Below are 16,646 nucleotides of genomic sequence, written 5' to 3' on the forward strand. Positions count from 1 at the left end.
CTCCTGATAACAAAACCGTGTCCACCAGAAGTTGGACTCCGCTTAGCTGAGCCAGGAAGCAATCCTGTCTAGGAAGAAACTTCACGCTCGCTTGTCTTCTAGTCTTAGACGAAGCCGTAAGGCAACATGGCACATGCCACTTGCTTGGCGCTTCTTCAGTTCCTCCCCAAATTCCCAGAAAACCCTAGCCACCGACACGCAACATGCACCACCTAATCCCCACCACCACCTCAAATAGATAGAGACGGGGACGTGTTTCACATTCACACCGCGAGCATGCACGCTACGTACGTTCTCTCCATCACCATCACAATGCTATCGGACATATGGGGACAAGTAGCCATCAACCGTTTCAATTTCAGCAGGAGGATATCAGAATACCAGCCCTTTGATCCTGTACTTTTCATGCATGTATACACATCACCATCGATCAAATATTGCTGTCCCCGTAATTTTCATCCGAATCGCCGTCAAGTGACAGCATCCGCAAGATCGCCAGCGAGAGAGCGCGACGGCGCAAAGTTGAACAGCCATCTATCTAACATTCCATGCTGAAAGGCAGGCGTAAAAGAAAGGCCAGATCTGTTTGCCAGATATATATCTCAACATCTGGGGCAGTTGATCAGCCTAACAATGCCATCTATGACCGGCGTCAGTGGCCTGGGTGGGTGCGAGCATAGGCTGAGCTGTCTTCAGAGACGGAAGGGGAGCACAGGAGGGTGGCATCATTGAAGACCTGATAGTGACGCCCCAACAAACTGGCCACACCCACGGCGATCATGGCCGTGGTGGTATAAGAAAGAACGAAACGTACCACTGCTAGGAAGCGAGCCTCACTTCTTCGTCTGACCACCACTGACCTCCAGCGTAGGCAGCACCGGGAAGCAACCTCTCTGCTCAGGCTAGCATGGGGAAGGTGTGCTGCAGCAGCGAGTCGGAGGAGGAGGCGGGGTTCAGCTTCCTGGGGCTCCTCGTCGCGGCCGTCATCGCCCTGGTGTTCATGCTCCTCTGCACCCCGCCGAAGCGGCGCTCCGTCACCATCTACCCGTGCTGTTGAGGCTGAGGAGTCTCCAAGGATCTCTGGTTGCTGGGAGGAAGGTTATTCGGTTGTTCATGGGAGAGAGCAGGCCAGGCAATGGTCCCTGGTTTTCTTCGGTTCAGAAAATAATTTCTACTACTGAATTGTAGGGCTCGTCGAAACTGTAAGCCATGTTTTATCGGTATATTATTAGGCTGTCCATCTCCATCTGTAGCATGAACTGATACATCTGGGGAAAATAGATATCATCAGACTTGTTATGTTGTTTTCACTTGTCCTGTTCCCTTCCCTCTTTCTCTCCTCTGTTTATTTTTTGTTTTTCTTTCAGATTTTTGATATGATCGTAACAGAAAAGCATAGATGCTTGGTTATCTGTTAGCGCAGCCAGGATGCAATTAAATAACAGAAAAGTTCAGTGATATTTTTTTGGTGATCAAGTGGTTCTGTAATGACTCCAGGAGGGTGCACGTCTTAGTGCAAGTTCCAGTAGGAAAGCACTGATCAGAAACAGGGCTACAAAATAGTTCAATATTAGGCCAAAGATTCTACACTTCTTAGCTGATCTGAAAATTCTACTAGGCAGTCTGAAGAAGACCATCATTCAACTGTTTGATTTCCTATTTATCAGTTACTGTAGATAACTGTCAGTACATGTTAAGCCGCACCAGGAGCACCAGGCCGGTATTGCTTTGCGGTTCATGGTTATCTCTGTTTGCTTATCTAGGCTCTTTCCCCCGGAAGAATCTCAGACTCCAGTACACCTCTGTAAACTCCCCAGTCTCCAGAAGGGCCTCTACACCTGCAGAATGTCACCCCTTTTCTGAATTTTTCTCCTTTCACATAATTTTCCAGGAATGCCTGCACTCTCCAGATTCAGGAATCTTGCTTGCTAGTTTAGCAGGGATCCATGAAGATCTGCTCAGTCTTCAATATCTCACTCGGTGCAACGATCTCTTCATGAACACCCATTTCACACTTCAGTTCTATCCTCCGAATTCCGGCACTGAAACTCCTTCCTGAAAATTATTCCTCTCAGATAGGCATGGCTTGACGTCACTTTCTACGGGAAGTGGGACGAAAGTGGACCCCAGGATTGTCATTTGCCAATGCCATGAGATAAACTTTTCGATAAAGGGTGGATTTTATTGCCTCAAAATGGAGCATCAAGAGAATACAACCACTCGCCCAGCCTCCAAGACTACTCGGGCAAGTCAAGTCGACCTAAGGCGGTTTAGCGATCCCAACCTCCTCCCGAGTCACCCCCGTGTGGCTGCCAGGAGGCTCCCAGATCCCGCCGCCCAGCCTCCCCTTCTACTCCTCCTCCCTCGCTGCCGCCCGAGGGCGCGGCAGGGCGAAGCCTTGCCGTCACCGCCGGCGGCAGGGACTCGGGGCCCTCCCGCTCGTGAGGGGCTGGCGCGGGTCGGCGCCCCCGGGCCGGAGCGTGGTGTGTGGCCGAGCGCCACGGCGGGGGGTGGCGGCGATCCAGCGATCCCATACCTCCACGGCAGGCGGCTTCAAGGTCTGGGGCGTCGCGGTCGTCAGGGATGGCGGCGGCACGGCCGGATCTGGGCCCAGGCATGGGCTTGGTCTCCGGGTCGCGGTCGGCACGATGGCGGGTGCGACACGTCGACAGCTGGGCGGATATGCGGATTCCATCCTTGTTTGGTCCTTGATAGCGCGGGCAACTGCGGGGGAACCCCTAGATCTCCTTGGGATCGAGCGATGGCAATGCTTTTGCGTCGTAGTCCCTTCTCAGGGCATCGTTTTGGAGTTTGCTCCGGTTGAAGGGACCAGCGACGCCGACGGCGCACGCCCGATGGCACAAGTGCCGATGAAAATCACGTCAACTATGAACACGGCAGACGATGGCGACATCTTTGATGTCATTCCCTTGTCGAGGCATCGTCGTTGCAGTTTGCATCATCAGGCTCGGGATGCTTCGAGGGAAACCCTAGATCTGGGTCTCCCGGATCGGATGATGATGGCGTTCTCTGTATTGCTTTCCCTCCTGGGGGCATCGTTTTGGAGCAAGTGATGCATGGCTGGAGGTGGCAAGAGGAGGAGCGGTGTTACATCTACCACAAGGCCGACGGCGGATCATGGCGGCTAGCGCTGCGAAGTTTCAGCGATGGGCGCGCGTGGATGGACATGCGCAGGATGGTGGCGTTATCTAACACCATGGTGGCATGGACGGCAGGCCTGGCAAGGTTGGTGCGTCAGGACCTGCTCTAGAGATGGATCAGTGGTTGGTGGTGGGGGCGGCCTCTGAGAGTGCGCCAGACCAGCGTGTGACCCAATCCCGACATTGTGGCTTGGTTGAGGCATCCGGCTTTAGATGTTAGGATTTGGTGCGATGTCTATTTGATATTAGGCTCGGACATTTGGCACCCCTTCATCAAGGGGATAGGAATAGCGACAGGTGTGTTGCTAAGATGGTGGCTTCAGGCATACTAATGTATTACTTTGTAAGGTCCTTGTGAATGATTAATAATATGACCGCATGCATCATCCAGATGCAGAGGCCGGGGATATATCCTCCTTTTCAAAAAAGAAGAGAGAATAATGTTAGACCTTTGAACCTGAGCATTGACAGTTGTGGATGACACTAGGAGAGTTGGGACAATTTTCGTTGGTTTATTTCTCACACAATGCCATGCCAACCTGAGGGGTTGGGGATACATACTTATAGACTGCTAGCTAGCCAAGCATATGCTGAGATGCTGCTAAGATGCCAGTCTAAGATGCTAGTCTAAGATGCCAGTCTAAGATGCTAGTCTAAGATGCTATCCTAACTGCCAATCCTTGATGGTCAGGAACTCTATCCTAACTGCCACAAGGACCATGTGTTGCAGCCCCACAATGACCCTAGTACACAGACTTATCCATCATTCTCCCCCTAAGTCTTGTACGTCGTATTATGGGAGAGTTGAATCATCCCGATCCTAGAGCAAAGCTCGAGGAACATGACCCTCCCAAGAGGCTTGGTGAGCAGGTCTGCGAGCTGGTCCGTGGTGTTGATGTAGCTCGCCTCGATGCTCCCTTCTTCCACACAGCTGCGGATGAAGTGATACCTCAGTTGGATGTGCTTGCTCCATTCGTGGAACACGGGGTTCTTTGCCAGGGCTAGGGCGGACTTGCTGTCCACCAGGAGCTGCACCGTTCTGGTGTCTTGAACGAGAAGATCACCAAGCAGTCGAGCGAGTCAGAGTGCCTGAGTGCAGGCGATGGCGGCCGCTATGTACTCAGCCTCATAGCTGGACAGGGCCACCACCTGCTGCTTGACTGATTGCCAGCTCACAAGACACTTACCAAGGAAGAAGAGGATCCCGCTTGTGCTCTTACTGGTGTCGATGTCACCGGCGCGGTCGCTGTCGCTGTACCCGACGAAGTGTGCCGCCCCGGACACCTAGGGTAGTGGAGGCCATGGTCGAGGGTCCCTGCTACGTAGCGGATGATCCTGTTCACTGCCTGCTGGTGTTCCGACATTGGTCGCTCCATGAACCGACTGACATAGCCGACGGAGAATGCCAAGTCCGGCCGTTGATACGTCTCCAACGTATCTATAATTTTTGTTTGCTCCATGCTATATTATTTACTATTTTGAATGTTTATGGGCTTTATTATACACTTTTATATCATTTTTGGGACTAACCTATTAACCCGGAGCCCAGTGTCAGTTTCTATTTTTTACCCTGTTTTAGGGTTTCGAAATAAAGGAAAATCAAACGGAGCCAAAAACCTAATTCCACCGCTGCAACTTTCTATATCCACGAGATCCCATCTTGGGGCCTGTTCCGGAGCTCCGCCGGAGGGGGCATCGATCACGGGGGGCTTCTACATCAACATCCAAGCCCCTCCGATGAAGTGTGAGTAGTTTACTTCAGACCTACGGGGCCATAGCTAGTAGCTAGATGGCTTCTTCTCTCTTTTTGGATCTCAATACAATGTTCTCCCCCTCTCTTGTGGAGATCTATTCGATGTAATCTTCTTTTTGCGGTGTGTTTGTTGAGACCGATGAATTGTGGGTTTATGATCCAGTCTATCTATGAATAATATTTGAATCTTCTCTGAATTCTTTTATGTATGATTGGTTATCTTTTCAAGTCTCGTCGAATTATCAGTTTGGTTTGGCCTACTAGATTGGTTGTTCTTGCCATGGGAGAAGTGCTTACCTTTGGGTTCAATCTTGTGGTGTCCTTTCCCAGTGACAGAAGGGGCAGCAAGGCACGTATTGTATTGTTGCCATCGAGGACAACAAGATGGGGTTTTTATCATATTGCATGAAATTATCCCTCTACAACATGTCATCTTGCTTAAGGCGTTACTCTGTTTTTAACTTAATACTCTAGATGCATGTTGGATAGCGGTCGATGAGTGGAGTAATAGTAGTAGATGCAGAATCGTTTCGGTCTACTTGTCTCAGACGTGATGCCTATATACATGATCATACCTAGATATTCTCATAACTATGCTCAATTTTGTCAATTGCTCAACAGTAATTTGTTCACCCACCGTAGAATACTTATGCTCTTGAGAGAAGCCACTAGTGAAACCTATGGCCCCCGGGTCTCTTTCTCATCGTATCAATCTCCATCACTTTATTATTAAAGCAAAGTAAAAGCAAAGCAATAATAAAGTGATGGAGATTGATATGATGAGAAAGAGACCCGGGGGCCATAGGTTTCACTAGTGGCTTCTCTCAAGACCATAAGTATTCTATGGTGGGTGAACAAATTACTGTTGAGCAATTGATAGAATTGAGCATAGTTATGAGAATATCTAGGTATGATCATGTATATAGGCATCACGTCCGAGACAAGTAGACCGAAACGATTCTGCATCTACTACTATTACTCCACTCATCGACCGCTATCCAGCATGCATCTAGAGTATTAAGTTAAAAACGGAGTGACGCCTTAAGCAAGATGACATGATGTAGAGGTATAATTTCATGCAATATGATAAAAAAAACCATCTTCTTATCCTCGATGGCAACAATACAATACGTGCCTTGCTGCCCCTTCTGTCACTCGGAAAGGACACCACAAGATTGAACCCAAAGCTAAACACTTCTCCCATGGAAAGAACAACCAATCTAGTAGGCTAAACCAAACTGATAATTCGAAGAGACTTGCAAAGATAACCAATCATACATAAAAGAATTCAGAGAAGATTCAAATATTATTCATAGATAGACTTGATCATAAACCCACAATTCATCGGTCTCAACAAACACACCGCAAAAAGAAGATTACATCGAATAGATCTCCACAAGAGAGGGGGAGAACATTGTATTGAGATCCAAAAGGAGAGAAGAAGTCATCTAGCTACTAGCTATGGACCCGTAGGTCTAAAGTAAACTACTCACACTTCATCGGATGGGCTTGGATGATGATGTAGAAGCCCTCCGTGATCGATGCCCCCTCCGACGGAGCTCCAGAACAGGCCCCAAGATGGGATATCGTGGATACAGAAAGTTGCGACGGTGGAATTAGGTTTTAGGCTCCGTCGCCGATCGTTTGGGGGTACGTGGATATATATAGGAGGAAGAAGTACGTCGGTGGAGCTTCGAGGGGCCCACGAGGCAGGGGGCGCGCCCTAGGGGGGCGTGCCCCTACCCTCGTGACCACCTCGTGGCTTTCTTGACGGAGGGTCCAAGTCTCCTGGATCTTATCTGATGAGAAAATGACGTTTCTGAAGGTTTCATTCCGTTTGGACTCCGTTTGATATTCCTTTTCTTCGAAACCCTAAAACAGGCAAAAAACTGCAATTCTGGGCCGGGCCTCCGGTTAATAGGTTAGTCCCATAAATAATATAAAAGTGAAAAATAAAGCCCAATAATGTCTAAAACAGTAGATAATATAGCATGGAGCAATCAAAAACTATAGGTACGTTGGAGACGTATCAAGCATCCCAAGCTTAATTCCTGCTCGTCCTCAAGTAGGTAAATGATAAAAACAAAATTTTTGATGCGGAGCGCTACTTGGCATAATTTTAATGTAATTCTTCTTAATTGTGGTATGAATATTCAGATCCGGAAGATTCGAGACAAAAGTTCATATTGACATAAAAATGATAATACTTCAAGCACTAACTAAGCAATTATGTCTTCTCAAAATAACGTGGCCAAAGAAAGTTCATCCCTACAAAATCATATAGTTTAGTCATGTTTCATTTTCGTCACACAAGAATGCTATCATCATGCACAACCCCGGTGACAAGCCAAGCAATTGTTCCATACTTTAGTAATCTCAAACCTATAAACTTTCGCGCAATATATGAGCGCGAGCCAAGGACATAGCACTATGGGTGGAATAAAATATAATGAGGGGGGTTATGTGGAGAAGACAAAAAAGGAGAAAGTATCACATCAACGAGGCTAATCAATGGGCTATGGAGATGCCCACCGATTGATGTTAATGCAAGGAGTAGGGATTGCCATGCAACGGATGCACTAGAGCTATAAATGTATGAAAGCTCAACAAAAGAAACTAGTGGGTGTGCATCCAACTTGCTTGCTCACGAAGACCTAGGGCACTTGAGGAGGCCCATTGTTGGAATATACAAGCCAAGTTCTATAATGAAAAATTCCCACTAGTATATGAAAGTGATAACATGATAGACTCTCTACCATGAAGATCATGGTGCTACTTTGAAGCACAAGTGTGGTAAAAGGATAGTAACATTGTCCCTTCTCTCTTTGTGTCTCTTTTTTTGGGGCCTTCTCTTTTTTTATGGCCTTTCTCTTTTTTTGGGCCTTCTCTTTTTTATGGCCTTTCTCTTTTTTTTCCTCACTTGGGACAATGCTCTAATAATGATGATCATCACACTTCTATTTATTTACAACTCAATGATTACAACTCGATACTAGAACAAAGATGACTCTATGTGAATGCCTCCGGCGGTGTACCGGGATATGCAATGAACCAAGAGTGACATGTATGAAAGAATTATGAACAGTGGTTTTGCCACAAATACTATGTCAACTACATGATCATGCTAGGCAATATGACAATGATGAATGTGTCATGATGAACGGAATGATGGAAAGTTGCATGGCAATATATCTCGGAATGGCTATGGAAATGCCATAATAGGTATGTATGGTGGCTGTTTTGAGGAAGATATAAGGAGGTTTATGTGTGAAAGAGCGTATCATATCACGGGGTTTGGATGCACCGGCGAAGTTTGCGCCAACTCGCAATGTGAGAAAGGGCAATGCACGGTACCGAAGAGGCTAGCAAGGATGGAAGGGTGAGAGTGCGTATAATCCATGGACTCAACATTAGTCATAAAGAACTCACATACTTATTGCAAAAATCTACAAGTCATCAAAAACCTCGGCACTACGCGCATGCTTCTAGGGGGATAGATTGGTAGGAAAAGACCATCGCTCGTCCCCGACCGCCACTCATAAGGAAGACAATCAAATAACACCTCATGTTTCAAATTTGTTGCATAACGTTTACCATACGTGCATGCTACGGGACTTGCAAACCTCAATACAAGTATTTCTCAATTTCACAACTACTCAACTAGCATGACTTTGATATTATTACCTCCATATCTCGAAACAATCATCAAGCATCAAACTTTTCTTAGTATTCAACACACTCATACGAAAGTTTTATTATTAATCTTGCATACCAAGCATATTAGGATTTTAACAAAATTACCATGCTAATAAGACTCTCAAAATAATCTAAGTGAAGCATGAGAGACCAATAGTTTCTATAAAACAAATCCACCACCGTGCTCTAAAATATATAAGTGAAGCACTAGAGCAAAATTATAAAGCTCAAAAGATATAAGTGAAGCACATAGAGTACTCTATTAAATTCCAAATCATGTATGGCTCTCTCAAAAGGTGTGTACAGAAAGGATGATTATGGTAGACTAATAAGCAAAGACTCAAATCATAAAAGACGCTCCAAGCAAAACACATATCATGTGGTGAATAAAAATATAGCTCCAAGTAAAGTTATCGATAGAAGTAGATAAAAGAGGGGATGCCTTCCGTGGCATCCCCAAGCTTTGGCTTTTAGGTATCCTTAGATTATCTTGGGGGTGCCATGGGCATACCCAAGCTTAGGTTCCTGCCACTTCTTGTTCCATAATCCATCAAATCTTTACCCAAAACGTGAAAACTTCACAACACAAAACTTAAAGTAGAAAATCTCGTGAGCTCCGTTAGCGAAGGAAAACAAAAGACCACTTCAAGGTACTGTAATGAACTCATTCTTTATTTATATTAGTGTTATACCTACTGTATTTCAACTTCTCTATGGATTATAAACTATTTTACTAGCCATAGATTCATCAAAATAAGCAAACAACACACGAAAAACAGAATCTGTCAAAAACAGAATAGTCTGTAGTAATCTGTAGCTAGAGCAGGATCTGGAAACCCAAAAATTCTAAAATAAATTGCTGGACGTGAGGAATTTATCTATTAATCATCTTCAAAAAGAATTAACTAAATATCACTTTCCAAATAAAAATGACAGCAGTTCTCGTGAGTGCTAAAGTTTCTGTTTTTTACAGCAAGTTCAATCAAGACTTTCCTCAAGTCTTCCCAACGGTTCTACTTGGCACAAACACTAATTAAACACAAAAAACACAACCAAAACAGAGGCTAAATAATTTATTTATTAAATAACAGCAAGGAAAAATATTGGGTTGTCTCCCAACAAGCGCTTTTCTTTAAAGCCCTTTTTAGCTAGGCATTGATAATTTTAATGATGCTCACATGAAAGACAAGAATTGAAGCACAAAGAGAGCATCATAAAATACGTGACAAATACATCTAAGTCTAATATACTTCCTATCCATGGGCATCTTATAGGAAAACAAATTATCATGGCAAGCAAAAACTAGCATATGGAAGGAAGCGGAAAGAAACAATAGCAATCTCAACATAACGAGAGGTAATTTAGTAACATGAGAATTTCTACCACCATATTTTCCTCTCTCATAATAATTGTATGTGGGATCATAAGCAAATTCAACAAAATAGCTATCACATAAAATATTTTCAACACGATTCACATACATGCAAAGTTGACACTCTTCCAAAATAGTGGGATTAACATTAACTAAAGTTATGACTTCTCCAAACCCATTTTCAATAATATTGCAAACACTATTATCAATCTCATATTCATCATGGGGCTTAAATAAATTTTCAATATCATAAGAAGAATCACCCCAATCATGATCATTACAACAAGTAGTAGACATAGCAAAACTAGCATCCCCAAGCTTAGGGTTTTGCATATTATTAGCATAATTGACATCAAGAGAATTTATAGTAAAATCATTGCAATCATTCTTTTTATTCAAAGATCTATCGTGAATCGCTTCATAAAGTAATTTATCACACTTTTCAGATTCGCGAATTTCAAGCAAAACTTCATAAAGATAATCTAGTGCACAAAACTCACTAGCAATTGGTTCATCATAATTGGATCTCTTAAAAAGATAAGAAAGTGGATGAGGATCCATAGATCTTAGGTTCTTTGTTTAGTAATAAATAAACAACTATTCCAACCATACGAGTAAACAAGAAACAGGCAAAAAGAGGCAAATAAAGAAAGAGAGGGAGGATGGAGAGAGAGAGGGCGAATAAAACGGCAAGGGTGAAGTGGTGGAGAGGAAAACGAGAGGCAAATGGCAAATAATGTAATGCGGGAGATAGGGATTGTGATGGGTACTTGGTATGTTGACTTTTGCGCAGACTCCCCGGCAACGGCGCCAGAAATTCTTCTTGCTACCTCTTGAGCACTGCGTTGGATTTCTCCAAAGAGGAAGAGATGATGCAACAAAGTAGCGTAAGTATTTCCCTTAGTTTTTAAGAACCAAGGTATCAATCCAGTAGGAGGCTACGCTCGAGTCCCTCGTACCTACACAAAAACAATAGCTCAACGCAACCAACGTGCTTGGGGGTTGTCAATCCATTCACGGTCACTTAAGAAAGTGAGATTCGATAGAGATGATAAATAATATTTTTGGTATTTTTGGTCTAAAGATGCAAAGTAAATAAAGTAAAAGCAAAGTAAAAGCAAAGCAATAATAAAGTGATGGAGATTGATATGATGAGAAAGAGACCCGGGGGTCATAGGTTTCACTAGTGGCTTCTCTCAAGAGCATAAGTATTCTATGGTGGGTGAACAAATTACTGTTGAACAATTGACAGAATTGAGCATAGTTATGAGAATATCTACGTATGATCATGTATATAGGCATCATGTCCGAGACAAGTAGACTGAAACGATTATGCATCTACTACTATTACTCCACTCATCGATCGCTATCCAACATGCATCTAGAGTATTAAGTTAAAAACAGAGTAACGCCTTAAGCAAGATGACATGATGTAGAGGGATAATTTCATGCAATATGATAAAAAACATCTTGTTATCCTCGATGGCAACAATACAATACGTGCCTTGCTGCCCCTTCTATCACTGGGAAAGGACACCGCAAGATTGAACCCAAAGCTAAACACTTCTCCCATGGAAAGAACAACCAATCTAGTAGGCCAAACCAAACTGATAATTCGAAGAGACTTGCAAAGATAATCAATCATACATAAAAGAATTCAGAGAAGATTCAAATATTATTCATAGATAGACTTGATCATAAACCCACAATTCATCGGTCTCAACAAACACGCCGCAAAAAGAAGATTACATCGAATAGATCTCCACAAGAGAGGGGGAGAACATTGTATTGAGATCCAAAAAGAGAGAAGAAGCCATCTAGCTACTAGCTATGGACCCGTAGGTCTGAAGTAAACTACTCACACTTCATCGGAGGGGCTTGGGATGATGATGTAGAAGCCCTCCATGATCGATGCCCGCTCCAGCGGAGCTCTGGAACAGGCCCCAAAATGCGATCTCATGGATACAGAAAGTTGCAGCGGTGGAACTAGGTTTTTGGCTCCGTCCCCGGTCGTTTGGGGGTACGTGGATATATATAGGAGGAAGAAGTACGTCGGTGGAGCGCTTCGAGGGGCCCACGAGGTAGGGGCGCGCCCTAGGGGGGCGCCCCCTACCCTCGACCACCTCGTGGCTTCCTTGACGGAGGGTCCAAGTCTCCTCGATCTTATCTGATGATAAAATCACGTTTCCGAAGGTTTCATTCCATTTGGACTCCGTTTGATATTCCTTTTCTTCGAAACCCTAAAACAGGCAAAAAACAACAATTCTGGGCTGGGCCTCGGGTAAATAGGTTAGTCCCAAAAATAATATAAAAATGGAAAATAAAGCCCAATAATGTCTAAAACAGTAGATAATATAGCATGGAGCAATCAAAAATTATAGATACGTTGGAGACGTATCACCGAGCTCCTTAGCGAACGCAAGACAACCAAAGACCCGCAAATGGGAGACCGCCGGCTTCCGCCCATGCCAGGCCTCGTACGGTGTCCTGCCGTCGAGTGCCTTAGTAGGCGAGTGGTTGAGGATGTAGACGGCCGTCAGCACCGCCTCTCCCCAGAAAACAGCCGGCATCCCTCTCTGCTTGAGGAGATCTCGAGCCATCCCCACGACCGTCTGGTTGCGCCGCTCGACGACTCCGTTTTCCTGCGGGCTGTACGGCGTGGAGTAGTGGCGTTGGAGGCCCTCATCGGCGCAGTACGACGCGAATTCAGCCGTCGTTGTCAGTGCGCAACACGCGCAATTTGCGGCCGCTCTCCGCCTCCACACAAACCTGCGCGCGCCTGATGGCGTCCGCCGCTTCTCCCTTGCTACCGAGAATCATCGCCCACATGTAGCGAGAGAGATCGTTAATGAGCAGCAGGAAGTAGCGTCAACCTCCTGGTGTGGCTGGCGTCACCGGGCCGCACAAATCTCCGTGCACGAGCTCCAGCTTCTCCTTGGCCCGAAAACTCGCCTGTTGGGGAAAGGGGAGTCGTCTCTGCTTCGTCAGTACGCAGATGTCGCAGAACTGCTCCACATGGTCGAGGTATGGCAGGCCTCGTACCATCTCCTTGGCACTTAGACGCTTCAGAGCCTCAAAATGAAGGTGCCCAAAGCGCTCATGCCATTGCCACGCCTCGTCGTCCCGACGGACAGCGAGACAGAGCGGTTGTGCCACCTGCACATCAAGGACGTAAAGTCGATTTTCACCTCTGGGTACCTTGGCGAGAAGGCGACCCTGGCGATCCCAGATGCGTAGGACCCCATGCTCAATCAGCACGCGTGAGCCGTTCTCATCCAGCTGTCCCAAGCTAATGATGGAGTTCCTTAGCGCGGGGATGTAGTAGACACCGGTGAGCAGCCGGTGCTCTCCCGTCTTGGTGGTGAAGATGACGGAGCCGATGCCCTTAATTTCCACTGCGGAGGCATCCCCAAACTTGACGGAGCCTCGCGCATCGGAGTCAAGCTCGGCGAAGAATTCCCTTCGACCGGTCATGTGGTAGGTGGCGCCGGTGTCGAGGCACCACCCCGTAGTCTTGTCTTTCCCGGAGCCATCTCCGAGAAGAGCGTGTGCTTTTGGCTCATCAAGGTGGATGAGAGCTTTTGCGACTGGTGTCGCTGAAGATAGCTCAATGCTTGCATGCACCATGAACAGAGCCATCTCCTCCTCCTTCGCCTGTGCGACGTGAGCCTAGCCTTGTCGTGGTTGCCGACACTCATTGGCCCAATGGCCAAACCGGCCACAGTTGTGGAAACTGTTGTCTTGTGCCGGCTTGGGCTTGCCAGCGGCGCCGTCCTTGGCGCCTCCGCGGGCGTCACCTTCGGCATGTCCTTGTGCCCTGCCCGGGGGGCCTCTTCGCATCTTACGCTGCTTGCCACGCTTGCGGCCGCCCGTCGTGGAAGAAGGCTCCCCCTTCTTCCTGTCACCAAGGCTGGCATCCCACGGCTCCCGAGTTAGGAGCAGCTTCCCGCCGGTGGTGATGGGCCCCGAGGAAGGTTGTGGCTCGTCGGTGTCGACGACCTTGAGGCTACCTATCGCCTCCTCGATTGTCATCGTGGAGAGGTCCAGCAAAGACTCGATCGACCGAGCCATCTGCTTGTACTTCTCGGGGATGCACCAAAAAAGCTTCTCAACAGCTCTTTCCTCGGTGTAGGTGGCATCACCAAACTTCACCAACTTCCGCAGCAGAGTGTTGAGACGGAGAGCAAAGTCATCAACGTCCTCACCTGGCTTGGAACCCAGGCTCTCCCACTCCTTGCGAAGTGCCTGCAGAGTGGACTTGCGAGCGCGGTCGCTGCCGATGCGTGCCGCGGCGATGGCGTCCCAAGCTTCCTTGGCAGTCCGCTTGCTGGAAAGCGAGAGCTGCATCTCGGGCGGGGACTGCGGTGATGAGGGCGTCCAGCTCCCGTCGGTCCTCTTGGTGGTCAACGTTGCTGTCCTGGACTGCCTCCCACATGCGCTGCACCTGGAGCCTGATCTTCATGATCCCGGCCCACTCGACGTAGTTGGTTTTAGTGAGGGTAGGCCACCCAGCACTGGGACCAACATCCCCGACCACAGTCCAGACCTTGTAGAGGCTGCGGTCCTGGTCGTTGCAGCCGTCGTCGCGGTGCGCACCTCCACCTGGAGCGCGGGCGTGCTCGGCTGCCCACTGCGCCGTCCGCTCTTGCGCCACTTTGGCGTGGTCTGCGTCAACACCGTCGTCCGCAGGCGCGGAGCTATTGGAGCTGCCGGAGCCGCCGCGGAGTGCCTTGGCATCCGTCGTAGCCTCACGTGATGCGTCTGCTGCTGCTGCTGCTTCTACCTCCGCCCTGGCTGCTTCTACCTCCGCTCTGGCCACTGCCAGCTCCGCTGCAACCAGCCTCGACACCCTTGCTGCCGCAGCAGCTGTTGCTACAGCTGCTCGCTCACGCTCCTCTGCCACGGCGCGCTCGGCCTCCTGCCGGCGCCGTATGCTTGAGGTAGCAGTGTGCTAAGAACGACTTGCAGACATGGCTCGCTGCAGGGGGTTGTTGCGTGAAGAGGAGGCTATTGAAGACGAACTGCTGCTCGACAGTCCGAAGGGAGGAAGGTAACCAGAGGCAGACGGAGTAGCTGTTGCTACCGACTTAGGCTGCTCACATGAAATGCTCAGGGTACAAGTTAACGAGGCTCTGATACCACTTGTTAGACCTTTGAATCTGAGCATTGATAGTTGTGGATGACACTAGGAGAGTTGGGACAATTTTCGTTAGTTTATTTCTCACACAATGCCATGCCAACCTGAGGGGTTGGGGATACATACTTATAGGCTGCTAGCCAGCCAAGCATATGCTGAGATGCTGCTAAGATGCCAATCTAAGATGTTAATCTAAGATATTATCCTAACTGCCAGTCCTTGATAGTCAGGAACTCTATCCTAACTGCCACAAGGACCATGTGCTGCAGCCCCACAGCGACCCTAGTACACAGACTTATCCATCAAATACAACCACAAAGAATACACATCCTACCTCTGCATAATTAGGATACACACGACTATGAGATAAACTAAAGTAATCCTTCAAACTTTTTGAAATGATGTGTCAGAGTTAGACGAAACCTAAGGCCGCTACACAGTCCGAGAACAAAAGAAGATGCAAGATAGGACTAGGGAGAACGCTCTAAGCTTGATACCAGCTCGCACCGCTCAGTGGGACGCGAGACAAAGGGGAACTTCAGTTCAAGATCAAGGTGAGAGTATCAAGCTTGTCATCACCTGCAACTGCAAATGTCTCTTTGTCGTTCCCGGTCATAGTGACACACTGCCACCGCCTGTGGTCAGCTGGGCTGCGTTTGCGGCGTCCGGCCGGGTTCAGTGGTGGCGGAGCCAGAAGCGTTTTATAGTGTGCGTCATGGTTTCAAAATTTTCTTCCTTTTTAGTATAATTTTCTGCAGTGTCATGTTTCTCATTTCTAGAATGTACTGGTAACAATTTGGCCTCAATGCCACGGCATGCTTTATTAATTAAGCATTGAAATGCCGTAACCTTAACGAGGAACTCCAGTTCCTTCGTCTTAAATAATAAACAGAGTAAAAGAAAGAGAAAAAATAGTTTGATATGGTGGTATACATGTGTATTTTTTTTAGATTTTCTTGAAACTGAAAATTTTGATTTTTTTTCCCTTTTTTTAATAAAAAATTGGCCTCCAAATTGCCCTACTCCTCAAGGCGGCGTTATACAAATTTCCATGTAACAAGTCTACTACTTCTGTCTATTAGACCCTATCTTTCTTTAGTTAAATTTTGAACATAAATTTAACTAAAAAAACTATATGTCACAAAAATTATAACGTGCAAAATCTCTTTCATATACAAATCTATCTAATTGTATTATTTGACCCAAAATTCGTAAACCCAGATGGAGGAAGTACTCAGTAAAAGCTTTTAACTCCTTGCTCCATTTTCTGTTGTTTGTTTCATCATCACTTTTTCTTCTTCTTCTTACAACGTTTTTTCTACTCATTGCCTACTTGAAATTCAAAATTGACAAGTATTTCCATCTTGTTTCTAAAAAATTCAATCTGACGTAATTTGTTTTATTAACGAATAAAACAGTTCGTTTCTCAAACAACATGTAATACAACCCTGAAGTAGGATGATGTATTCTCTCGTAAAGGAAATTAATTAATACATAGACCATACAGAAACGAGAGAACATCAGATG

The 16,646-nt window shown here is 46.6% G+C and overlaps 1 protein-coding gene across 1 annotated transcript; it reads left to right on the forward strand.

Annotated features, from left to right (window-relative positions):
- The first annotated feature begins 804 nt into the window (after positions 1-804).
- On the forward strand, positions 805-1,310 carry LOC123141510 (uncharacterized). Its single transcript, XM_044560657.1, has one exon. The coding sequence runs from the start codon at positions 908-910 to the stop codon at positions 1,055-1,057; it is 150 nt and encodes a 49-aa protein (XP_044416592.1). The 5' UTR covers positions 805-907; the 3' UTR covers positions 1,058-1,310.
- The last annotated feature ends 15,336 nt before the right edge of the window (positions 1,311-16,646 follow it).

Source organism: Triticum aestivum, chromosome 1A (assembly GCF_018294505.1).
Source record: "Triticum aestivum cultivar Chinese Spring chromosome 1A, IWGSC CS RefSeq v2.1, whole genome shotgun sequence".
NCBI classification, from domain to species: domain Eukaryota; kingdom Viridiplantae; phylum Streptophyta; class Magnoliopsida; order Poales; family Poaceae; genus Triticum; species Triticum aestivum.